Raw genomic sequence first — 22,407 nt, forward strand, 5'->3', positions numbered from 1 at the left:
GGTTCGATCCCTGGGTTGGGAAGACCCCCTGGAGAAGGGAATGGCGACCCACTCCAGTGTTCTGACCTGGAGAATTCCATGGACAGAGGAGCCTGGTGGGCTACAGTCCATGGGGTCGCAAAGAGTCAGACACTACTGAGCGAATACACTTTCACTCAAGATAAGAGAATTTAAATGTGACAGAGCCCTTCACTATTGGGATTCCCAGAGTCAGAGAGCCTACCTTCTGGAAATGAGTAATTTTAACCCACTGTATTTTCTCTATCAATTTCCTTTTAGTTTTTCCCTCTGATTTTTGGTGGGTTTTTTTCATATTTTTAAGACATTTCCTTTTGAAAGTATAGGCCCTTATAAAACTTTGTAAAAGAAAAATAAACAAAGAGACCTTTCTATACATTCTTGGGACAAAAAGAAGTGGTGAGCCCTGATAGCAGGGCTCGAGGGTGACTACAGGAATCCCAACAAGAAAACCCCAAAGAAAAGGCAAAATTCAGAAGAAATATGGCTGAGAAACATGTGCGGCCATCCCTGCCTCCCTGGAGATTTTAATTCCAGACCTCAAATACTGGTGGACTTGTGTTTTAAATAAGGAAAGCCATTCCTTTATAGGCCCAAGATTAGATTTAATTGAGCCCCACCCATGATTTTTCCAGTCTGTCAATGGCACCACTATTCTTCAGATCACATAGGCAAAGCACTGACAGCCTAATCTTCCTAAAAGATCACTTTCATATGTCACTTATACAGTCAAAACTTCCCATGGTTTCCCACTCTCTGTAACAGTAGTTAACTGCAAGCAGGAAGCGCCTCATCTCCCTCCTAGGAGACGTGCCCCTATTTGAACATCACTACATGTAATGACAGATGTTAATAACTGGACTGAAATGGGTAAATAAATGGATTACAGGCAGAAAAGAAATACAAAACATTTACCACTAGCACAAAGCACCAATCTTCCAGGCCAGCATCTAAGCCCCCTGCTCCACAACTCAAGTATTACCTTACTAACTTTATTTTCTACCGATCCTCATCCACGCTTGTTAACTTACATCCTTTGTCCATGTGTTTCCCACCTAAAATGTCTTTCACATAGTTCCCTAGGAAAATCTGGAAAAACAAAAACAAAACAAACTAAAGTCCAATTCAAGTCCTATCTCTTACAGGAAGCTTCTTCCAATCACTCCACTACTGTGGCCCCTATAACCACTCATTAAGCACAGTGAGCTCTTTGATGGAAACACCATCATTTATGCTCATAGGACCTGGCATAGTACACATGCACAATACTGAATTCTATAAGGACGAACTAGCTGCAAGGATCAGAGAACTGACACACACAGTCATAGGGGGGATGTTCTCATGCATCTAGACTTGCCCTTCTTCACGATGCCCATGAAGGAGACGGAAAGAAACGTCCTCTGAATGCTATGTCTTCCTCTGCATAGTGAAGAGCAGAAATGCGGCAGAGGAGCAGCCCCTCCAACCTTGGAAGCAGAGCCCAGAGACAGGAAAGGCTGAAGAAGGAAGAAACTTAATAACTTACTTCGGGCTCTATGACTAATGTTCCTTCCAGGATTTTGTCAGGTTCTTACTCCTTTGGTTTTTGAGATATTTAGTTTCTTAACTGGCTCTTAAAAAATAGGTTCTAGGATCTCTCAATGGGCTTCCTTGGTGGCTCAGATGGTAAAGAATCTGCCAACAATGCAGTAGACCCGAGTTCAATCCCTGGGTCAGAAAGATCCCTTGGAGAAGGGAATGGCAACCCTCCAGTATTCTTGCCTGGAGGATCCCATGGACAGAAGAGCCTGGTGGGCTACAGTCCATGGGGTTGCAAACAGTTGGACATGACTGAGTGACTAATACACACACACACACACACACACACACACACACACACACACAGGATTTCTCAATAATGAAAGATTCAAGGTTTATACTTCTTCCCCAGATTGGGACTATGTCCCAGTAAACTAAGTGCCAAAGAAACAAGGCAGGTACTAGAACGGGAATCTGACAGTGGTTCTCTCCTTAAGCTACTCATCTGTTCATAGCAGTACTGTCTAAGTCTCAGGCTACCAAAAGGTGATGGTCTCATGGTTTACTATTCATAAGACAGTAAAAATAAGGAAAAGTGAGAAGATGTGATTTCTTCACCCATTAACAAATACTGCCTGAGTGCCTACCATGTGTGGAAGCACTGTTCTAGGTACTTTGGATAAACAGTGCACAAAATACACATCCGTGTCCTCACTGAGTTTAAATATTCTGGCAGGGGGAAGATAGGCCATAAGCCATAAGCATAATAAAATAAAGTTGATGTTAATATGGAATATAAGTGCTATGGTGAAAAAATAAAAAGTAGAGCATGGTGAAGTGAAATGGGAGTGCCAGGTGCAGAAGGGTGGGGGTGTGGCTTACAATCTTATATAGTATAATCAGGGTAAACCCACTGAGAAGGTGACACCTGAACAAGGACATGATTGTAGTCCATGTAGATATGTCTACACATTTTTTGACATGCCTCCCCTTCAAGAAACAAACATGAAAGTGTTACTTGCTCAGTTGTGTCTGACTGTTTGCAACTCCATGGACTGTAGCCTTCCAGGCTCCTCTGTCCATGGAATTCTCCAGGCAAGAATACTGGAGTGGATAGCCATTTCCTTCTCCAGGGGATCTTCCTGACCCAGGGATCTAACGCAAGTCTCCCACATTACAGACAGATTCTTTACCATCTGAGCCACCAGGGAAGTTCCCTCCCCTTCAATTACCCTTCCCTGAAGTGTGACCTGGACTTGGGGACTCACTTCTAAGGAAAAGAATATAGCAAGATGGTGTCAAGATGGAGGTGTCACTTCTGAGATTAAGTTATAAAAAGACTTCAGCTGCCTTCTTGGTCTTGGTCTCCCAGTCTGCCTCTCTGATTACTGGCTCTGGAGGAGGCCAGAGCTGTGTCCTGTGAGTGGCCTTATGGATAAGCCATGTGGAAATGAAATGGCACCCCCTGCCAAGAGTCACATCGGAGAGCTTGGAAATGAATTCTCTAGCCCCTTGTGATGACGGCCTTTTCAGCTGAGATCCTGACTTGCGGTTTCAGAAGAAACTCTTGAGTCCAGAATCACCCACCCAGCCACTTCTAGATTCCCAACCTTCAAAACTGTGTGAGAGGATAAATATTTGTTGTTTTAAGCCACGAAGTTTTGGAATTATTTGTTATACAGCAATAGATAACACAGACAGAAAAGAAGGGAGGGTTTTGGCCATACAAATACCTGAAGAAAGAGTATTCCAGGCAGAGGGAATAGGAATATAAACGCCTAAAGGAGGTGATGCTCAAAATGTAGAAAAACAGCAACAAGTTCAGTGTAGCTTCAGTGAAGTGATGGGGGCAGAGAGGGAAGAGAGGTCCAGACCATGTAGGGTTTTGCAGACCATCATCAGGTCTTTGGGTTTTACTCCATAAATGAAATGTGAAGCCAGCTTTGAGCAGGAGAGTATCATGATGGGATCTGGTTTTACTAAGATCATTTTGTTGGTAATGGGCCCACAAGAGAGAAGAAGTGGCAACAGGGATACGAATAAAGAGGTTCATGTAAAACTTCAGGTAAGAGATGCTGGTGATTCAGACAAGAGTAGTAGCAGCAGAGGTGAAATTACAGATATGCTTTGAAGGTAAAGCCACAAGACTGATAAACGGGATATAGGATGGAAAAGGACAGATTTCACTCCAAGGAGGACTCCAGGGTTTTTGGCTCTATGAAGTGAATGGATGAAGCTTCCATCAACATGTGCTGTGTTAGATATGCTAAGTCACTTCAATCGTTTCTGACTCTGCAGCTCTATGAATTGTCCTCTGTCCATGGGATTCTCTAGGCAAGCATACTGGAATGGGTTGCCCTGCCCTTCTCTAAGGGATCTTCCCAACCCAGGGATCAAACCCACGTCTCTTACTGTCTCCTGCATTGGCAGGCAGGTTCTTTACCACTAGCGCCACCTGGGAAGCCCTTTCCATCAACATGAGAAGGGGGGTTTTAGAAAAGCAAATTTGAAGGTTAGGATTAGGAGTCCATTTGGACATGTTAAAGGTGAGATTCTATTGGACTTCCATGTCAAAATGTTGAGCAGGCAGTCTGGAGTTGGGGGTCAGGTCTAGAATGAAAACTAAATTTGAGATTCATCAGTGCAATGATATTTAAAGATATGAGACTAGATGAGATCACTAAAGGAGAGAAAAAAGATCAGAGCATCAAGGATTGAGTCCTAGGGCATTCCAACATTAAGAGGTGAGGGAAAGGAACCAAAAAAAGAGTCCAGAAGGAACAACCCGTGAGACAGAAAAAACAGGAGAGTATCATGCTGTGGAAGCCACGTGAAGAAAGTATACTAAGGAAAAGGAATTGACAAGCATTCTAAAGGAAAAACCCAAATAAGAAAAGATCAGCCAACTCAATTGTCCTCTGCCTTCTTACCCTTCCTTTTCATTTCCACATCCTCCCTGTTGACAAATTTTACAGCAGTGGTAAGTACAGGGGGCTGTGGGACTTCCTCGGTGGTCCAGTGGTTAAGATTTGCACTTCCACTACAAGGGGCAGAGGTTTGATCCCTGGTTGGGGAACTAAGATCCCACATGCCACGTGGTATAGTCAAAAAGAAAAAGTACAAGGGGCTGTAGGGATAACAAGGTAGTGTACTTATGCCTGGAGAGCAGACTGAGAGAGGGAAAAATTGTCATGGGAGACTCAAGAAAGGGATGACACCAGTGCGGAGCTGGGAAAGCTGAACAAGAGATTGCCATGAGGATAAGAAAGAAGAGACTACCAGGCTAATGGATCACGAGATGTATGGACAGGAAGCTGTCAATACTTGAACATGATGAAAGGGCGGGGTGCTACTGGGGAAAGACATAAGGTCAGGCTGAAGAAGTCAGCAGGACCACATCATGAACCATCTTGTGTGGCAGCAAGGAGTTTGAACTTTCCCTGGTGGCTCAGACAGTAAAGAAACTACCTGCAATGCAGGAGACCCACGTTTGATCCCTGGGTCAGGAAGAGTCCCCTGGAGAAGGGAATGGCAACCCACCCCAGTATTCTTACCTGGAGAATCCCATGGACAGAGGAGCCTGGTGGGATACAGTCCATGGGGTTGCAAAGATTCAGACACGACTGAGGGACTAACACTTTCACTTTCTGCAGGCAACTGGGAACCAGTTAAGGACTTTAAGCAGGAGAGTGACATCATCAGGTTTCTGTTTCAAAGAGACCACTCTGACATAACTTCCAGTCCAATTGGAGGGAAATAAGTACTAACTGGGAGACAAATTAGGAAGCTGTGACACGGTCAAACCAAAAATGGGGCAGATAATGGCTAATCAGGCAATGGAAGTTGGAACAGAGAAAAAGAGTAGATTCAAAAAAGGGTTAACAAGGGCTTCCCTGTTGGTCCAGTGGTTTAGAGTCCACTTGACAACGCACAGAACACAGGTCTGATCCCTGGTTCAGGAAGATCCCACACAGCACAGAGCAACTAAGTCCGTGTGCCACAACTACTGAGCCTGTGCTCTAGAGCCCGGAAACTGCAACTGCTGAGCCTGCAGGACGCAGCTACGGAAGGCTGCTTGCCCTGGAGCCCTGTGCTCTGCAACAAGAGAAGATACCATGAGAAGCCCATGCACCACAACTAGAGAGAAACCCCCACTCGCCACAACTAGAGAAAGCCTGTGCGCAGCAAGAAGGCCTCAGGGCATCCAAAACAAAGAAATTTTTAAAAAATGTTTAAGGGGTTAACAAGTTAGGCTCTGGAAGTAAGGACAAAGAGAAGAGGGGATAACTCCCAAGTTTCTCGCTTAGAAAACTAAACAGATAGTGGTACAGTTCCCCAAGATAAGGAATATAGAAGAGAACTGGGTTTGGGGCAGTAGATGATTAATTTTGTACATGTTTAGGGTATTGCCTGTGGGGCATCCAAGTGGAAATGTCAAAGATGCAGAAAGAACTATGAGCCTGAAACCTAATGGAGATAGAAAACCAGTACTCAGGGCTGTGCTAGTGATAGCTGGAGCTGGGGTCTGGATGAGATCACCAGAGAGAGTGAAGAGTGGGAGGATGGAGGGTTACCAGCCCCGGGAAACACTAGCATGTGAGGGCCAGCGAAAGGATGGAGAGCCAGCCAAGGAAACCAAGCAGAAGTTGTCTGTGAACTTAACAGAAGAGCAGTTTTCAGGTGAAAGGACTCCTCATCTTCCCCAAGTGTCTTTGACATAAGCTCCAGCTTCGTAAGAGCAGGCATGAAGATCTTCAGAGCTTGAGGTCTCTGCTCTAGAATCAGGCTGAAACCAGACAAGGGATGAAAATACTACCTAAAGCTAGACAAGACACAAAGGACACGGCTGCATTCAGGATGCTGAATCAAATCAATGTGAATTATAGCTGTAGAACTAGAACTATATAAAAGAAATTGATCACATGGAACTCTGCTCAGTGTTATGTGGCAACTTGGATGGGAAGGGAATCTGGAGGAGAACGGATACATCTATGTGCATGGCTGAGTCCCTTCGCTGTTCACCTGAAACTCTCACAACATTGTTAACCAGCTATACCCCAACACAAAATAAAAAGTTTATTATCAAGCATGGTAGAAAAGCCTTTGTATACATATTTATAAATAATGTGTGCAATATATATTATAGAAAACATTAATATTTGCCTAACTAAAAAAATTTATGACATTCGATTCCACTTGTTTGACTTAGTATGAATAGAATGGTAGATTTCTACTTTAAAAAATAGATATGCAACAAGCAACAAAGGTTTACTGTATAGCTCAGAGAGCTATAGTCAATATCTTGTAATAACCTATAATGGAAAATAATTTCAAAAATAATACATATGTATATGTATAACTGAATCTCCTTGCTGTACACCTGAAACATTGTAAGTCAACTCTACTTCAATAAAATATATATAAGAAAAAGATTTTTTTAAAGAATTGGAAAAAAATAAACAAACAAAAAAAGAAATTGATTAAGGAATTACATGGAACAGATTATTTAAGTCTGACAAGGCATTCAGAAAGCAGTCATGGGAGTAACTGCTATGCTGAATATATTCTCCACTGAAGACAGAGAAGAAGAACTGCAAAATCTCTATCTCTGAGAAGGCTCCCCTCCCCGAGGAAGCCAACTTCACACAACTGCCCAGGTTTCGGAGTCCGGGGCTGATTCCCAGCCAGGGGTTGCCAGCTGCAGAGGGCGGGGCTCTATTTTGGGCTGCCTGCTGTCCCTGAGCCGGCCGCCTCTGGTTTGAGCAGCAGGCAGCCCCAGTGACTCACACACCCATGCAAACCGCCTGTGGCTCGTGGCATGGCCTCGGAATGCCAGCCTTAGGCCAGCTCCCTCCTCACCCCATTACACTGGGATAAATAAATAAAGAGCACGCCAGCAGCCACACGGCCTGATGGCAACCAGATGAAGAGAGGGAGGCATGGACAGGGCCAGGAGAAGGAACTCCCTCCAGTGGACCCTGCTGAGCAAGGGCCATGCCAGCCCACTCATCCTAAACTTCCTCCTCAACACCGATCTGACTGGCGTGTAGTCAGAGCCCCCAAATCCTTGACGGGGCTACCATTCCTAAAGGGGCCTCTCAGCCCCTTGTCCTAGGAAATGCTCTACGTGAAGATGTTGCCCTCTGTGAGAACAGGGCTAGCCCTGACTTGAATGGGTATTGCCAGGATTCCTCCTCTAGTTAGGTCACCATCGATTGGCCGCTTTGGGCTCCCTGGAAATGAAAGTCAGGCTCTTAAGGGAAGAGGAAAAACAAAAGGTCTAAATATGGAGAGGTAACCCCTGTTCAATCCTTAAATATTTTTCCTGGACTTAGTGTCCTAGAAACCTCCCATCCACTGCCCCTTGCACCCTATCTCAACAGCCTCTTGCCTAGCAACTGTCCCAGTGAGGACCAGGAAAACAGATCCCAGGCACTGACCGCACAGCCCTCTGACATTGGCCCTGGCCCCTGCACCTTCATCCCGAGCTCTCTGTCCCCAGTTTGTTTATCTTCCTATGTTGCTTATTTTGATGGCACATCCTTTCAGCTCAGTCTTGAGTGACCCTATGACCCTTCTGTGTCCTGTTTGTAGGACCCCAGGCAAGCAGAGTTGCTGAAAAGATGCAGTGGCCATAAGAAATGCTGCAGTCCTGGGAAGAAATCTTTCAGTTCCAGCAGCTCTGTAGGACATTCTGAGGACAGTGCAGTGATCCCAGGGGTCATAAGAATTCAACATTATCCCAGCCCTTGACTCTCCTCTAATTTGTGTGTATGACCAGTAAAAGCAGCAAAACAAAATAGGGATAATACTAGACTATGAGTCAAGAAGTGTGGATGGTCCTAAACCTACAGCTACCACCATATGACCTTAGGCAAGTCACTTAACCTTTCTGAGGCCCAATTGCTTTTATTTTATTTATCTATTTATTTGGCTGTGACAGGTCTTAGTTGCAACATGCTCCACAGCACGTGGGACCTTTGTTCCCCAACCAGAGATCAAACCTGCATCCCCTGCATTGCAAAGCAAATTCTTAACCACTGGAGCACCAGGAAAGGCCCTGAGCCCCAATTTCTTAAGCTATGAAATGGAAAGCTACTACTATCTCTCAGATCTTTTCCAGATATAATAAAACTCTACAAGTCTATGCAGTTTGGATGTGATCCATCCAAAACCTAGAGGACCAGTATTCTTGACGCAGTTGGTTCGAAAACACCAATCTCCTTCCTCGGCTAACACCTGTTTTCTACATGCTTTCTCATTCAGTTCCACAGTGTTCCCCCCACCTCAATAGTGTGAAATGAGCCTCCAATTTTACAAATGAGAAAATAGAGGCTCCGAGAGAAGTGATTTATCAAAGCCACAAAGTAAATCAGAAGAAAAACTGAAGATCCCGAATATGAGTCTAACAAGCAACATTGGATCCACAGCCCACACAGCCACAATTTTCATAAAATCCCTCTAGCATAGGTTTATCAACATATTTACCCACAAACTCATTGAGAACCTATTACTTCCAGGCACTATGTTTGGTGCTGGGAACATGGAAACACATTCAACATGGTTCTTGCCCTCAAAGAGTCCATGAAAGTGAAAGTGAAGGTGAAGTCTCTCAGTCGTGTCTAACTCTTTGCGACCCCATGGACTGTAGCCTACCAGGCTCCTCTGTCCATGGGATTTTCCAGGCAACAAAATACTGGAGTGGGTTGCCATTTCCTTCTCCAGGGGATCTTCCCAACCTAGGGATTGAACCCCGGGTCTCCTGCATTGTGGGCAGATGCTTTACCATCTGAGCCACCAGGGAAGGAAGCCCTTCAAAGAGTCCATGAACGTGAAGTCACTCAGTTGTCTCCGACTCTTTGCGACCCCATGGACTGTAGTCTACCAGGCTCCTCTGTCCATGGGATTTTCCAGGCAATAGTACTGGAGTGGATTGCCATTTCCTTCTCCAAGGAATCTTCCCAACCCAGGGATCGAACCCGAGTCTCCCACATCGTAGACAGACGCTTTACCGTCTGCGATCTCAGCCAAAAGGCCGAGAAGCAAAGAGTCCATAGCTCAGTGGAAAAAGACATACTTTTGCAAGCATACAAACAGCATCATTATGAAGCTATAATGAGGCATGAACCCAGGCACTATCATCTCAGGAAAGAAGGATTATCTTTACAAGGACAGTCTGTAAAGGTCTCCCGAAAAAGCTGAAGCTGACACTCGAAAGATTAATAGACGTTCACAAGCTAGAAAAGATCAGAGCATTGGGCATTCTAGATAAAGGAACAATGTGTGCAGAGACACAAATGTGAGAGAAAACAGCATTTTTGGCAATTCAAAGTCATTCTATATGGCTGACGCATAAAATATACAGAAAAAAAATGCTGAGAAACCAAGCTGAATAGGTATGCAGGCACTAGATAGGAAGGCACCTCCCTGATGAGCTAAGAATAACCCTAACATTGTTTGACTAAGGGGCTGAGGCATGGAACAAGCATGTCATACCAGCCTACATTAACCTCCTTCATACATAAACCTATAGACAGGAGAAGCTATCTGAAAGAAAAAGGGCCTAGGAAATCTCTCTGTCCCAAGTTTTGGTTTAATGGTCTCTTTTTCCCCATGAATACCTAAAACCTGTTCTGCTTCAAGACTTAGCAACGCATCTCTCCTCCTCCAGAATTACAACCACTTTAGTAGAGGTACTGAGGGCTCCGTTCACATGTTTGGTTCTCACTGTTAAGACCTCAAGCATCATGCAGCTACTGCTCAGTCAACAGACAGAGGCAGGACAGAAGGATCCGAATCAAGAACACCTGCCTGTTGTCCAGCCCTGTGAAAAGCACGAATTTCAGGTTCAAAAGAAGTATGAGTCACAGTCCCTGCCCACAAGGAGCTGACAAATTAGCCTAGAAGACAAGACAGAAAAATGAATAATCCATACATATGATAAATATTATAACAGCATAACACAATAAAGTACCAACCTGGGTAACATGTATAATTAGAAAATAGTGCAATAATACTAGGGTACTAACTGTACAACCAACAACTCCCAGAAGAGTTAGAGAAAAAGATCAATATTGACTGGTATTATCAAAGGTCACTATTATTAATATTCCCCCTGCTTGGCATTTAATAGATGTTTCTTTTGGCCAAGCTCAATCCTTAGAAGGGAAACCTAGGAAGGAGCTTCTGACAGGCCACAATTATCTACTCCCCATTCATTCCCTTGCCAGTCCTCTTGCATAAACACTGTGATTTTCCACAGCCTACTGCGCCCACAAGACCGTCCCCAAATGGTAGCCCTGTGCTTTTCACCATCCCCTACTGCAGGATGTACAAGGGGACAAGTAATAATGACTAGCCCCTTGCTCCACAATCCAGACCTGGGATCAAATCGCAACAAGCAAAAATTTAGCAACTGGTCAACCAAGCTTTCCAAGAGAATACCAAATAAAATGCCTAGGTACTACAGCAGAGATGTTTTACAAATGTTAATCAGCCCACTTCTACCTTTTACATCTCTCCCCCTACTTCTCCCCAACTTCTCCATCTTAAGCTTTTCAGACTTTCTGTAGGTGACTTTTCTAGAAAATAGATTTTTCAATCATGCAATCAAACCCAATACCCAAAATGCAAGTCACTACTCTGGCACCTGGAAAGAGGAAGTAAAGTGGAGGTTGCAGAAAGAGAAAGGAAATAAGGAACACTTTACCTCTACCATAAATCGTTCCAAGAAGGAATTCTCTTCAAATGGCTCTGTCTTCAACCGATCTGTAACAAGAAGGGAGACAGAAAGAAAATATGAGTCTTAGAACGAGCTCCCTACCTGTGAGATGGAAAGGGAACAGAGCCCAGGACTTCTTGGGGAAAAGGATAAAAATGCAACATCCAGAGACAGCGATCCAGTGGGAGAAGAGCACAAGCAGGAGGAGGAAAGGATGATTAGCCAGGACAACGGTTCAGCGGCAGCATGTGCACTCGAAGGTCTTCCCACCACAAAGACAGGGTGGATTGAATTTTTAATCTGAAGTTGGAGCTATGCAGCCTTCTAAAGTCCCAAGTCATGTTTGCCCTTATGCAATTTTGTACAGCTGTCGGTCCCTTTCCAGAGTCTTACCTGGCCATTGCCTAGGGCATGTCTGACTCAGTTACAGCATCTCTTAGACACCTGGGCCCCAGCCAGACACTTGAAGCAAAAGAAGTGTCATCTAATCTCCAGTTCCTGGTTAGCACCCAGCACCCAGGGAAGCACCTCCCTAATACAAATGAGTCTCCCCCTTTCCGAAAGCCCTTCAACCACTCCCCACCCAACTCCCAAAGAATGTCCTGGGCTTCCCTGGTGGCTCAGTAGTAAAGAATCTGCCTGTCAATGCAGGAGACACAGGTTTGATCCCTGATCTGGGAATATCCCACTTGCCACAGAACAACTAAGCCCATGCGCCACAACTACTGAGTCTGCACTCCAGAGCCCGGGAGCCGCAATTACTAAAGCCCGTGTGCCCCAGAGCCTGTGCTCCTCAACGAGAAGCCACTGCAATGACAAGTACATGCACCACAACTAGAGAATAGCCCCCACGGGCCGCAACTAGTGAGTGGCCCACACAGCAACAAAGATCCAGCACAGCAAAAAATAAATAAATAAAATCATTTAAAACAAACAAATGAAAAACCCCACATGATGTCTAAAAGAATGTCCTCTCACCTCGGCTGAGTGTAGCCCCACTCTCCTGGTAGTCCTGGATCTCTAGATCTTTCATATGAAGCAACGTTGTTAGGTCCCTCACCTGGCACTGCAATGCCAGACTCATGCCCATCAGAGGTCGAATCAAATGTTGGGAGACCTTCCATGGAAGAGATACTAATTAGTCAACAGATACACATTAAGTACTCCCTAACGCTGTATAAGGTATTAGGAAAAAATACTAAAAAAAAATGTTTTCACAGAAATTTATATTTTTATAAGCAAGCAACATGTTTACATTAATGTAAACACAGGTATAATAACTTAATAAGTATGTGAAAGAGGTCCAGGGATTTTCTTTGTGGCACAGATAAGAGGATGGGAAGAATAAAGGAGAGCACACATGAACAGATAACCTCGAGTCATAATGTAAAAAGAAGGCTGTGATACAGGTGATAAGAGGTAAGTGTGGACTCAACTCTCAGCAAAAATTTAGAGACAAAAGCAGAAGATCCAGGTAACCTTCAAGAAAGTGGAAAAACAGTATGCTGCCTGGAGTGTAACAGAAGACAAACAACAGCAGAAAGTAGAGAATTTTGAAAGTCAGATCAGACCCAGACACTATGAGCCATTTCAGGGCTGATCAGTTCAGTTCAGTCACTCAGTCATGTCCAACTCTTTGCAACCCCATGGACTGCAGCATGCCAGACTTCCCTGTTCATCATCAACTCCTGGAGCTTGCTCAAGCTCATGTCCATTGAGTTGATGATGCCATCCAATCATCTCATCCTCTGTCACCCTCTTCTCCTCCTGCCTTCAATCTTTCCCAGCATAAGGGTCAGTTCTTTGGATCGGGTGGCCAAAATATTGGAGTTTCAGTTTCAGAATCAGTCCTTCCAAAGAATATTTAGGACTGACTTCCTTTAGGATTGACGGTTTGATCTCCTTGCAGTCCAAGGGACTCTCAAGAGTCTTCTCCAACACCACAGTTCAAAAGCATCAGTTCTTTGGTACTCAGTTTTCTTTATGGTCCAACTCTTACATCCACACATGACTATTGGAAAAACCATAGCTTTGACTAGACAAACCTTTGTCAGCAAAGTAATGTCTCTGTTTTTTAACATCTAGGTTGGTCATAACTTTTCTTTCAAGGAGCAAGCATCTTTTAATTTCATGGCTGCAGTCACCATCTGTAGTGATTTTGGAGCCCAAGAAAATAAGGTCTATTGCTGTTTCCATTGTTTCCCCATCTATTTGTCATGAAGTGATGGGACTGGATGCCATGATCTTAGCTTTTTGAATGTTCAGGGCTGATAACAGCCCACAATGAGGCCAGAGTTTCAATCTGTCCCCAAAAATGCAGCAAAGTCTTAAGATCATTGTTGTAACTGAAGCAAGCCAGTCACCGAAAGACCAGCCTAGGAAGGAAGGAATAAGCTAGCCTTCCACATGGCTTGCTCTTAACCAGAGGTAAAGAAGGATGCAAGCATGGCCATATCGTAGTGCAGCTAGGGTGATGCTTATATGATAATGCATAGTTATATAGAATAACTATCCCATTCACCTACACATGGTGTACAACAGCCAGCCAAAAAAGAAAAAATAGCTAAATTCGATCATTTATGCCTGGGAAGTATCATGAAAGTTCCTTTCCTTTCCCTCAAGGAGAATTGTTTCTTTTAAGAGGCACTAAGAAGAAATGCCCTAGATCAGAGGTCAGCAAATTTTTTTCTATAAGGGCAAGATGGTCAATATTTTCAGGTCTGTGGCCCATACAGTCCCTGCCACAATACTCAACTCAACTGTTGTAGCAAGAAAACCGCCATAAACAACATGTAATAAACGGGGGTGGCTGGGTTCCAATATAACTTTACAAAAACAAGCAGCATGCCAGGTTTGGCCTGCTGACCACAGTATGCCAATCCCTGCCCTAGACCTGAAGAGGAGAACTTTTAGACAAGATAGCCCACACAGGCTTGAAATGAAGAAAAGGTACTGAAGTGGCCAATAAGATGTACAAGCCAGACTCATTTGGACCAGGATCAGAAGTCTGAATTCTTCAGACTCTTCTATGTGCATTTCCATTAATTTTCTAGTAAAACTTATTACTAAAGGCTTCAAGCGTATCACAGCTCAAACTGAGGGGAAGAGATCTTTCACTACAGACAGATTTCTAGAAGAAAAGACACTGGGTGTGTGATGCTGTGGGGGAGGTTAGGGGTTAATGGCAACAGCTTTTGTATCAGCACCAGGATCCAAGAAATACAGGGGTAACAGTGCAGCATGGGAGGCCAGTAGTCAAGTCCAGCCATAGAGACCGGTCCCTGCTCTCTGTCACACAGCACACCCCAACCAGGTACCATCTCCCAGCTCAGTCCTTAGTATGAACTTAAACCTCCAGGCAGGACTGTTCAGAGTGTGGCAGAAGTCCTGCTTTTGGAAAATGTATCTGTTCCAGACTCAACCCTCTTTCCTAGGAATTGTTTTAAGTTTAGACCTTTTCAAGGGAGACCAGGAGGAAAAACAGGTGAATACTTATCTGAAAGCAAGTCAACGGTTGGTGGGCTGAATTGAAAATAACTACTACTGCTAACTGAGCAGTGTCACCATCTATTTGGTAGCAGCACTCAAATAATAGAAACTCCTAAAGTTAATAACCAACCTTTCTCTGGGGGTTACTTTCACAGCAATTCCTTTGAGTGGTAGTAAATAAAACAGCATGAAACATGATGAGAAACAGCTTTTAATCAATGCCATGTCTAATTAAATGTGGTGATTATTTCAATTATGGATAGGACTCCAATATCTATATAGCGTTTTTTAAAAGCTTTTTATCATTGAATATTTCAGCTTCTGAAATAATTTCACAGAGTTTGGTTACACCACTCTGAATCATTGGGGTATAACTCATTTCAGCATTAGCTGAACCCTGTCTTAGATCAATTAATTAGAATAAGACATTGTGGCTGAAGCAATAGATTTCAAAGCAAATCCACAGACACTACAAGGAAAAACGCTGAAGTGCTGTAGGAGGCCAGGGACACTCCTTCCCCTTCATCTACGGACAGCAACATATGGAAAGATGCAGTTCAATAAGTCAATTCAATAAATACCTACCGGGTGTCAAATATGTGCTCTGACCCTGCGAGGCCTCTGCCCTTACAGAGCTCCCAACAGCTAAGGAAGTCAGGAAGTGTGGTGGATATGGAAGCAGGAGCTGCCAATCTTGTCTAGAGGAAAAGCTATTTATAATTTTCCCCAACGTCTTCAGATTTCCCATTGAAATGTTCATGAGTCAGAAGAGCAGGACAGCAGTTATCAATCCCAAGATGAAACACAGCATGCTTGAATTTAATGAAAAAGACAGTAGACTGGGAATCAGATTAACATGCTACCCTGGTTCTAACTATACCTGGATGTGAAAATGACTTCACCCCCAAGTACTCTCATGGTCCCTGTCTTTTTTAAAAAGAAAAAATTGCGGAATTGGAATATTTGCTCTCATAGGTCCACTTTAATGCTAAGGTCAAGTAATGCGACATATTCTCTTATCTAAACCTCACAACTCTGTAGTAAGGTCATGATTGGTATCTTCATTTTACAGATGAAGAGACTGAGTCTCATAAAAACTTAATAACTTCTCCAAGCTGAGACAAGTAGTCAAAGTGGTGAAGTTAAGTTACAAGTTCAGGTCTGCTGGTTCCAAACCCTGTGCTCCTTCCACTATGGAAAAAAAAAAAAGAAAAACCAACTTTGGATGTGACTCCTGGGAATCATAAAATTGCCAAAGAGGTGACAAATTTGAAACTCAAAATATGGAATATCAAGAATTACATTAGGGCTTCCCTGGTGGCTCAGTGGTAAAGAATCCACCTGCCAATTCAGGAGAGATGGGTTTGATCCCTGATCCAGGAAGAACCTGGGTGCCTTGGAGCAACTAAGCCCATGTGTGCAACTACTGAGCCTGTGCTCTAGAGCCCACGAGCCACAGCTGCTGAGGCCATGACGCCCTAGAGCCCGTGTTCCGCAATAGGAGAAGCTGCCACGAAGAGAAGCCCGCACCGCATCTAGAGAGTAGCCCCTGCTCGCCGCAGCTACGGAAAAGCCGGCACAGCAACAAAGACCCAGCGCGGCCAAAAGCAGAGAAATAAAATTATTTCCAAAAAAGAATTACACTGGGAAAAAAGATAACAACAACAAAACAGAATTAGATTAGATAATAGAAAGACTGAACAGTAGGAAGGTGTGGGTGATGAAGAGAGCTTGGCCAGAAGGGGAAATGGGCTCTGTGTTAAGAAGCTTTATACCTCCCATAATATCTTGCAGAGATAGGAAAACTATTATCAACACATTACTAACGTGAATACACCATGTGGTAGAGGAGGTGGGGAAGCTCCCTGTATGAAGAGGGAAGCTCTCACTCCCTTGTATGATGAGGAGGAGCTATACTGCATAATCTCTCCAGAAGACAAGACGGCATTATGTTAGCGATTTATTAAAGATGCAAGTATTCCTTGATTCAGTTATTCCACTTCTAGGAATTTACTCACACATTTACACATAGAAAAAGTAAATACAAGGGTGTTTATTACATACAACAACAAAAGAATGGAAAGAGTTTAAGCATCTACTGGCAGCAGATCAACTAAATACATGTTGATATATCCATTCATCAAAATGCTATGTGGCCATTAAAAAAATATTAAGGCAGGTCTTCTAAATGTATTACTGTGAATGATTTCCAAGTTCTAAAACTTGTGAAAAAAGCAAGGTACTGGACACTGAGAACAGCATGTTAACATTTGTGACAATACATACCTATCCAAAGATCTGATTCTGACTGTATGAGTATATTCATATATATACGTATATCCATATATAAATGTATAGATACATACACACAAACATATATGTAGCTTTCCTTAAGAATTCACAAGAATGTGACAGCAGTAGTTGTTTTAGAGAAGGAAAATGAGGGACTTCGAAGGGAATAGAAAGTAGACCGATTTCTTAATGACATACCCTTAAATGCCATTTGAAGTGTTTGCCTTTGGCATGAGTTACTCATTCGAAAAGAATTAAATAAGAGCTATGACAAGAATGAGTAACAAACAAAAATTATGACTGTGTGACCTCACAGACACATACAAGCCTGAAATAGAATCCACCTACATCCTCGCCCATGTCCACTGGTTCTAAATTTTCCCCTATAAAGCTTTCTCAGGTACAGGGGTTTCCCTGAGATGGCATTCTTCTTCTTTGAATAATATATCTTGAAGCATAATTATTAATAAATTGTTCTCCCCATGGCCAACCAGGACTCACTCGACTCTAAATACTGCTGCCTCTTTTTAAATTGCCGCTCTCCGGCTAGAGACATTTGCCTAGGAGAGCTAAGTGTTCTTAGCATATTACTTTCCATTATATTATCATTATGCAAGTATCCTTTACTGTATTCTTTTGAAAGAAATAACAATTAGAGCTCATAAGTTTCCAATGAGAACTGCCTCTCCAGTCTCACTTGTCTGAATTTCCAGGGCTGTGTGATACAAAATAAGAGGAGCTATTGGGAGGGCTTCCCCAAAGCTGCTCAAATGTTTTGGTGCCACAACAAGCATTATTGAGGGAACAGTGCCCCCTGGTGTTACTTAGAAAAAGGTACAGGGGTTTTAAACAAAAACATAAATTCTGTCTAAAGCAAGGTGAAAATTTTGATAAACTCAACTAAAATCAACCAATGTGAGTGACTATTACCTGCTAAGCCTGGGATTTCTTTGGAGGGAATGATGCTAAAGCTGAAACTCCAGTACTTTGGCCACCTCATGCGAAGAGTTGACTCATTGGAAAAGACTCTGATGCTGGGAGGGATTGGGGGCAGGAGGAGAAGGGGACAACAGAGGATGAGATGGCTGGATGGCATCACTGACTCAATGGACATGAGTCTGAGTGAACTCCGGGAGTTGGTGATGGACAGGGAGGCCTGGCGTGCTGCGATTCATGGGGTTGCAAAGAGTCGGACATGACTGAGCGACTGAACTGAACTGAACTTAAACCCCTGCTTAAAGTTTTTCAATGAATCCCTGTTGCCTTTGGGATCAAATCCAAACTCATCAGAATCTTTCAAGATCTGGTTATTGTTTACCTCTTTTCTCACAACTTTCTGCAGTCATGAAGTTCCCCCACTTGCTCCACACTTTTACACCTCCACTCCTCTCAAAATGCACTCTTGCCTAGAATGATTTTTTTCATTTTCTCCAATTAGTTCCTACTCATCTTCAAAACTCAGCTCAGAAGATGTTTTCAAAAATGTTTTCCAGATTTCTCAATCATCCTGAGCTTATCTTGATCAACGTATATACCATCCTTTATCCTGCTTTTTGTCTGTCTTCTCATTAGATTATGAATCCAGGAATAGGCTAAAGTGAAGTGAAGTCATTCAGTTGTGTCCGACTCTGCAACCCCATGGACTGTAACCTACCAGGCTCTTCCGTCCATGGGATCTTCCAGGCAAGAGTACTGGAGTGGTTGCCATTTCCTTCTCCAGGGGATCTTCCCGACCCAGGGATTGAACCCAGGTCTCCCGCATTGTAGGCAGACGCTTTACGGTCTGAGCCACCAATAGGCTATATTGTTTTAAATCTGAACACCCAACAATTAGCCCACAGTAGATGCTTAATAAATGTTCAATAAATCAAGTAATGACTAAAGATACCTAGTCAAGCATGTAGACCCAAACTCTGCTCCTTTTATAAGGAAAGGAATACCAGTCAAGAAACCTTTATGCCCTCTTTCTAGTTAAGAAAAGTTTTCTAATTGGAGAATTTCAAATGGGGTTTACAAATAAAAAGAAAAGAAGAGAGAGTACCAAAAGCTTCATATGAGAAGCTTTGAGAAGAAGGAGCAGCTTGCACCCCTTTCCCTACCCCATGTTCAAACTGCACTTACCAGTGAAGGGCTAGCTAGGATGCAGTGGAAATTCCAATAGAATGGGAGGCCAGAAAGCTCACTCCGCACCCGTAGTATCAGTGCCTCTTCCACATAATCACAGGAGAATGTAGCCGTGCCAGGGCAAGAAGCATCCTTCAACAACGGGCGAAGCAGATCATCCAAATGATAAAGAAAAGCCTCGGGAGGAGCAGTCAGGCGCTTGTTCAGCTCCTAAAAAGACAGCAGGGTTTGTATAGAGTGAGAATGCTAAAAGGAAACTGGCTCCCTTGTACACACATGCTAAGTCACTTCAGTCATGTTCAACTCTGTGTGACCCCACATACTGCAGCCCGCCAGACTCCTCTGTCCATGGGATTTCCCAGGCAAGAATACTGGAGTGGGTTGCCTTCCCTTCCTCCAGGGGGCCTTCCCATCTCAGGGATTGAACCCAAGTCTCTTACGTCTCCTGCATTGGCAGGCAGGTTCTTTACCACTAGTGCCACCTGGGACTCTCATAGGTAACAGCAAAGGAAAGCTCTGGTTAACAGGAAGACAGTGGACAGGGGACTCCCCTGGTGGTCTAGTGGGTTAAGAATCCACCTTGCAATGCAGGGTATGAGGGTTCAATCCCTGGTTCGGGAAGATCCAGAACCTTGAGGGGCAAGTGAAGGGCCCGTGCTGAGGGGCAACTAAGCCTGTGTGCAGAAACCGCCGAGCCAGTGCACTCTGGAGCCCACACACCGCAACTAGAGAAGAAGTCCTCAAGCCAGAATGAAAGACCCTACATGTCACAACCAAGACCCGATGCAGCCATGTACATGAAGACATATTTTTAAAAGAGAAGATAGTAGGCAGAAGAGGAAGGGGAGGGAAAGTAAAAACATCAGAACAGGAAAGAAGAAAACAGTTCTGGCCTACTTCACAATTCTTCCTTCTCCTGAATACACTACAGAAATATACCCACACCCATATGGAAAGATCCCAGGGTTAGAGGCGGAAGTGCAGAACACTGGTGGCAATTGTTTTATCCTGATTTGACCTTCCTTGGCAACCTACAGGCCAACAAGCTGGGAGATGGTAATGTTCCCTGACCTTCACTAGGGAAGAAATTATGTCCCCTGCCACCCACAGCAGTACTTCTCTTCACACTTACCTTGGCTCGCTGGCTGATCACACTAGTGTCCACTTGTTCATGCCACACCTGTTGAAGATCTGAAACCAGCAAGGCATAGCCCTGCCTGGTGATATACACCTTGGCCAGGAGGGAGTTCTCAGCAAGCTGTAGCCATGCCCATGGCTGCATCAGCAGGCCTTGCTCCAGTTCCTCCATCTGCAGGAGAGTCTTAATTTAGCAAAGTGCCTCCAGGGTCCTGCAGGTCTGACACCACTCAAACAGTTCTGTATCAAATATGCTTCGTGAAAATCCTAAGAAAACAAAAGGAATGGATTTACTTTCTTCCCCCTCTCCTCCACCCTCCTGGTATGTAATAAGCTGAGCATCAATCTTACTACCTCCTATCACTAAAATTCTATCTAGAATTTTGACTTTTTTTTCTCATATTAAATTCCTAGAGGATGTAAAATATCTCCTTCTTCTATGGCATTTAAGCCTCAATAAACGGGTACTAGAATTTCTGCTTTCCAATGGTAAAACTGTGGAAACCTACACCATTTTAACCCACAGGAAAAATGATCAAACTGCCTGTAAAGTAGCCATAGTTACTGAACATCTGTTAGGTTGAGGCTACACATTTAGTTATTGAAGTGGAAAGGTTGGCTTCCAGGATGTTCAGCAGGGCATGATATCATTGATGGCAGTGATAAAGATCGCATCTTTATCACATTCCTAATAAATGTCAGTGCTATCCTTTCCCAGAATTCCTAAAAGAGAAGAAATTGTTCTTTTTTATAAAACATCATCAGTGTCATAAGCAGGAAACTCGAATTATTTGATCATTATCTAAAAACAAAACTCTGGAAGCTCTCAGAATTTTAAATATATGTGTGTGTGTGTGTGTGTGTGTGTGTGTGTGTGTGTGTGTGTTTAGTTGCTCAGTCATGTCTGATTCTTTTCGACCCTATGGACTGACTGTAGCCTGCCAGGCTCCTCTGTCCATGGGGATTTTCCAAGCAAGAATACTAGAGGTGTGTATATTCACTAAACATATATATATATATTCCATAAATTACTATATGCATATATATATACACTTATATGTCCTCTAAATACATTTTTCCCTAAATATAGATACATTCTCAGGGATTCTTAATCTAGAGTCAATGCATGTAAGTTCTCTGGAATTATACGCGAACTTTGTGCATACATGCATATACCCATTTGGAGGGAAGAGGTCCACAGTTATGGTCAAATAAAGAGCTAATAACTCCATGTCCAGAAGCAAAGAGAAAAGGCCCAACTCCATTTCAAGAAGACCCTGAATGACTAAGAAGTCAATATAAGATACAGAACATAGCAAAGGTAGAGACCATGAAACAACTCCACTTCCCTCATCGCCTACCTCCCTACCCAAGGCACTGCCATCAATATCATGCCCTGCTGAACATCCTGGAAGCCAGCCTTTCCACTTCAGTAACTAAATGTGTAGCCTCAACCTAACAGATGTTCAGTAACTGTGGCTACTTTACAGGCAGTTTGATCATTTTTCCTGTGGGTTAAAAAAAAGTGATATAATGAAAGTCTATAAATACAAACTGAAGTTGGGGGAGGCAGATCTTTAAGAATATAAAGAAAACAATGAAAATCCTTGGATTTCATTAATATGGTTAACATGGCTCCATTCTTCCAGTCATTTTCATCTCAATCTAAGCCATTATTCTTCCAACCATAACCTAGTGCAGCCTTGTAACATAATTTGTACAGTCACTAGGCAGGTGAAATAGAAATGCATATATTGTGACTTTTATCTGCAGCCTCAAAACCTTCTGTCTGGAGGATGGTATTTCAGTCACAGTTCCCCTGCTATTCCTACTCGGAGGAGAAGATCTGGGAATGATGAAGCCAGTCCTCACAAGACCAGAGTCCCACTTTGCCCAAGATCACAAACCTCAAGTATGTCACAAACAGCAAGTCACCAAGCCCTTCTCTCCTCTCTAGGCACAGTGTGCATTCTCAGCCACCAAAATTGGGCTGATTATCTGAGCCTGTCACTTTAGAAAGCCTGGATGCTCAAGACCCTCACACTGTATGGTGTTTTGTGGGTGGGGGAGGAGTTTAAAATGCAGCTGGGGGGGTCAACAAGCCCCCC

The 22,407-nt window shown here is 43.5% G+C and overlaps 1 protein-coding gene across 2 annotated transcripts in view; it reads right to left on the minus strand.

Annotated features, from left to right (window-relative positions):
• NHEJ1 (non-homologous end joining factor 1) overlaps nt 1-22,407 on the minus strand; it is an 89,294-nt gene that overhangs the window by 65,537 nt on the left and 1,350 nt on the right. The window contains exons 2-5 of one of the 2 annotated variants that reach the window (XM_052635664.1): nt 20,295-20,471; nt 19,160-19,372; nt 12,236-12,374; nt 11,246-11,304 (exon numbers count right to left, since the gene is read on the minus strand). In XM_052635664.1, coding sequence (XP_052491624.1) covers nt 11,246-11,304; nt 12,236-12,374; nt 19,160-19,372; nt 20,295-20,471 — 588 coding nt within the window. Of the gene's footprint in view, nt 1-11,245; nt 11,305-12,235; nt 12,375-19,159; nt 19,373-20,294; nt 20,567-22,407 lie in introns of both variants that reach the window. The other variant, XM_052635663.1, reaches the window with a different exon arrangement.

This window comes from Budorcas taxicolor, chromosome 2, assembly GCF_023091745.1.
Source record: "Budorcas taxicolor isolate Tak-1 chromosome 2, Takin1.1, whole genome shotgun sequence".
Classification (NCBI taxonomy): Eukaryota; Metazoa; Chordata; class Mammalia; order Artiodactyla; family Bovidae; genus Budorcas; species Budorcas taxicolor.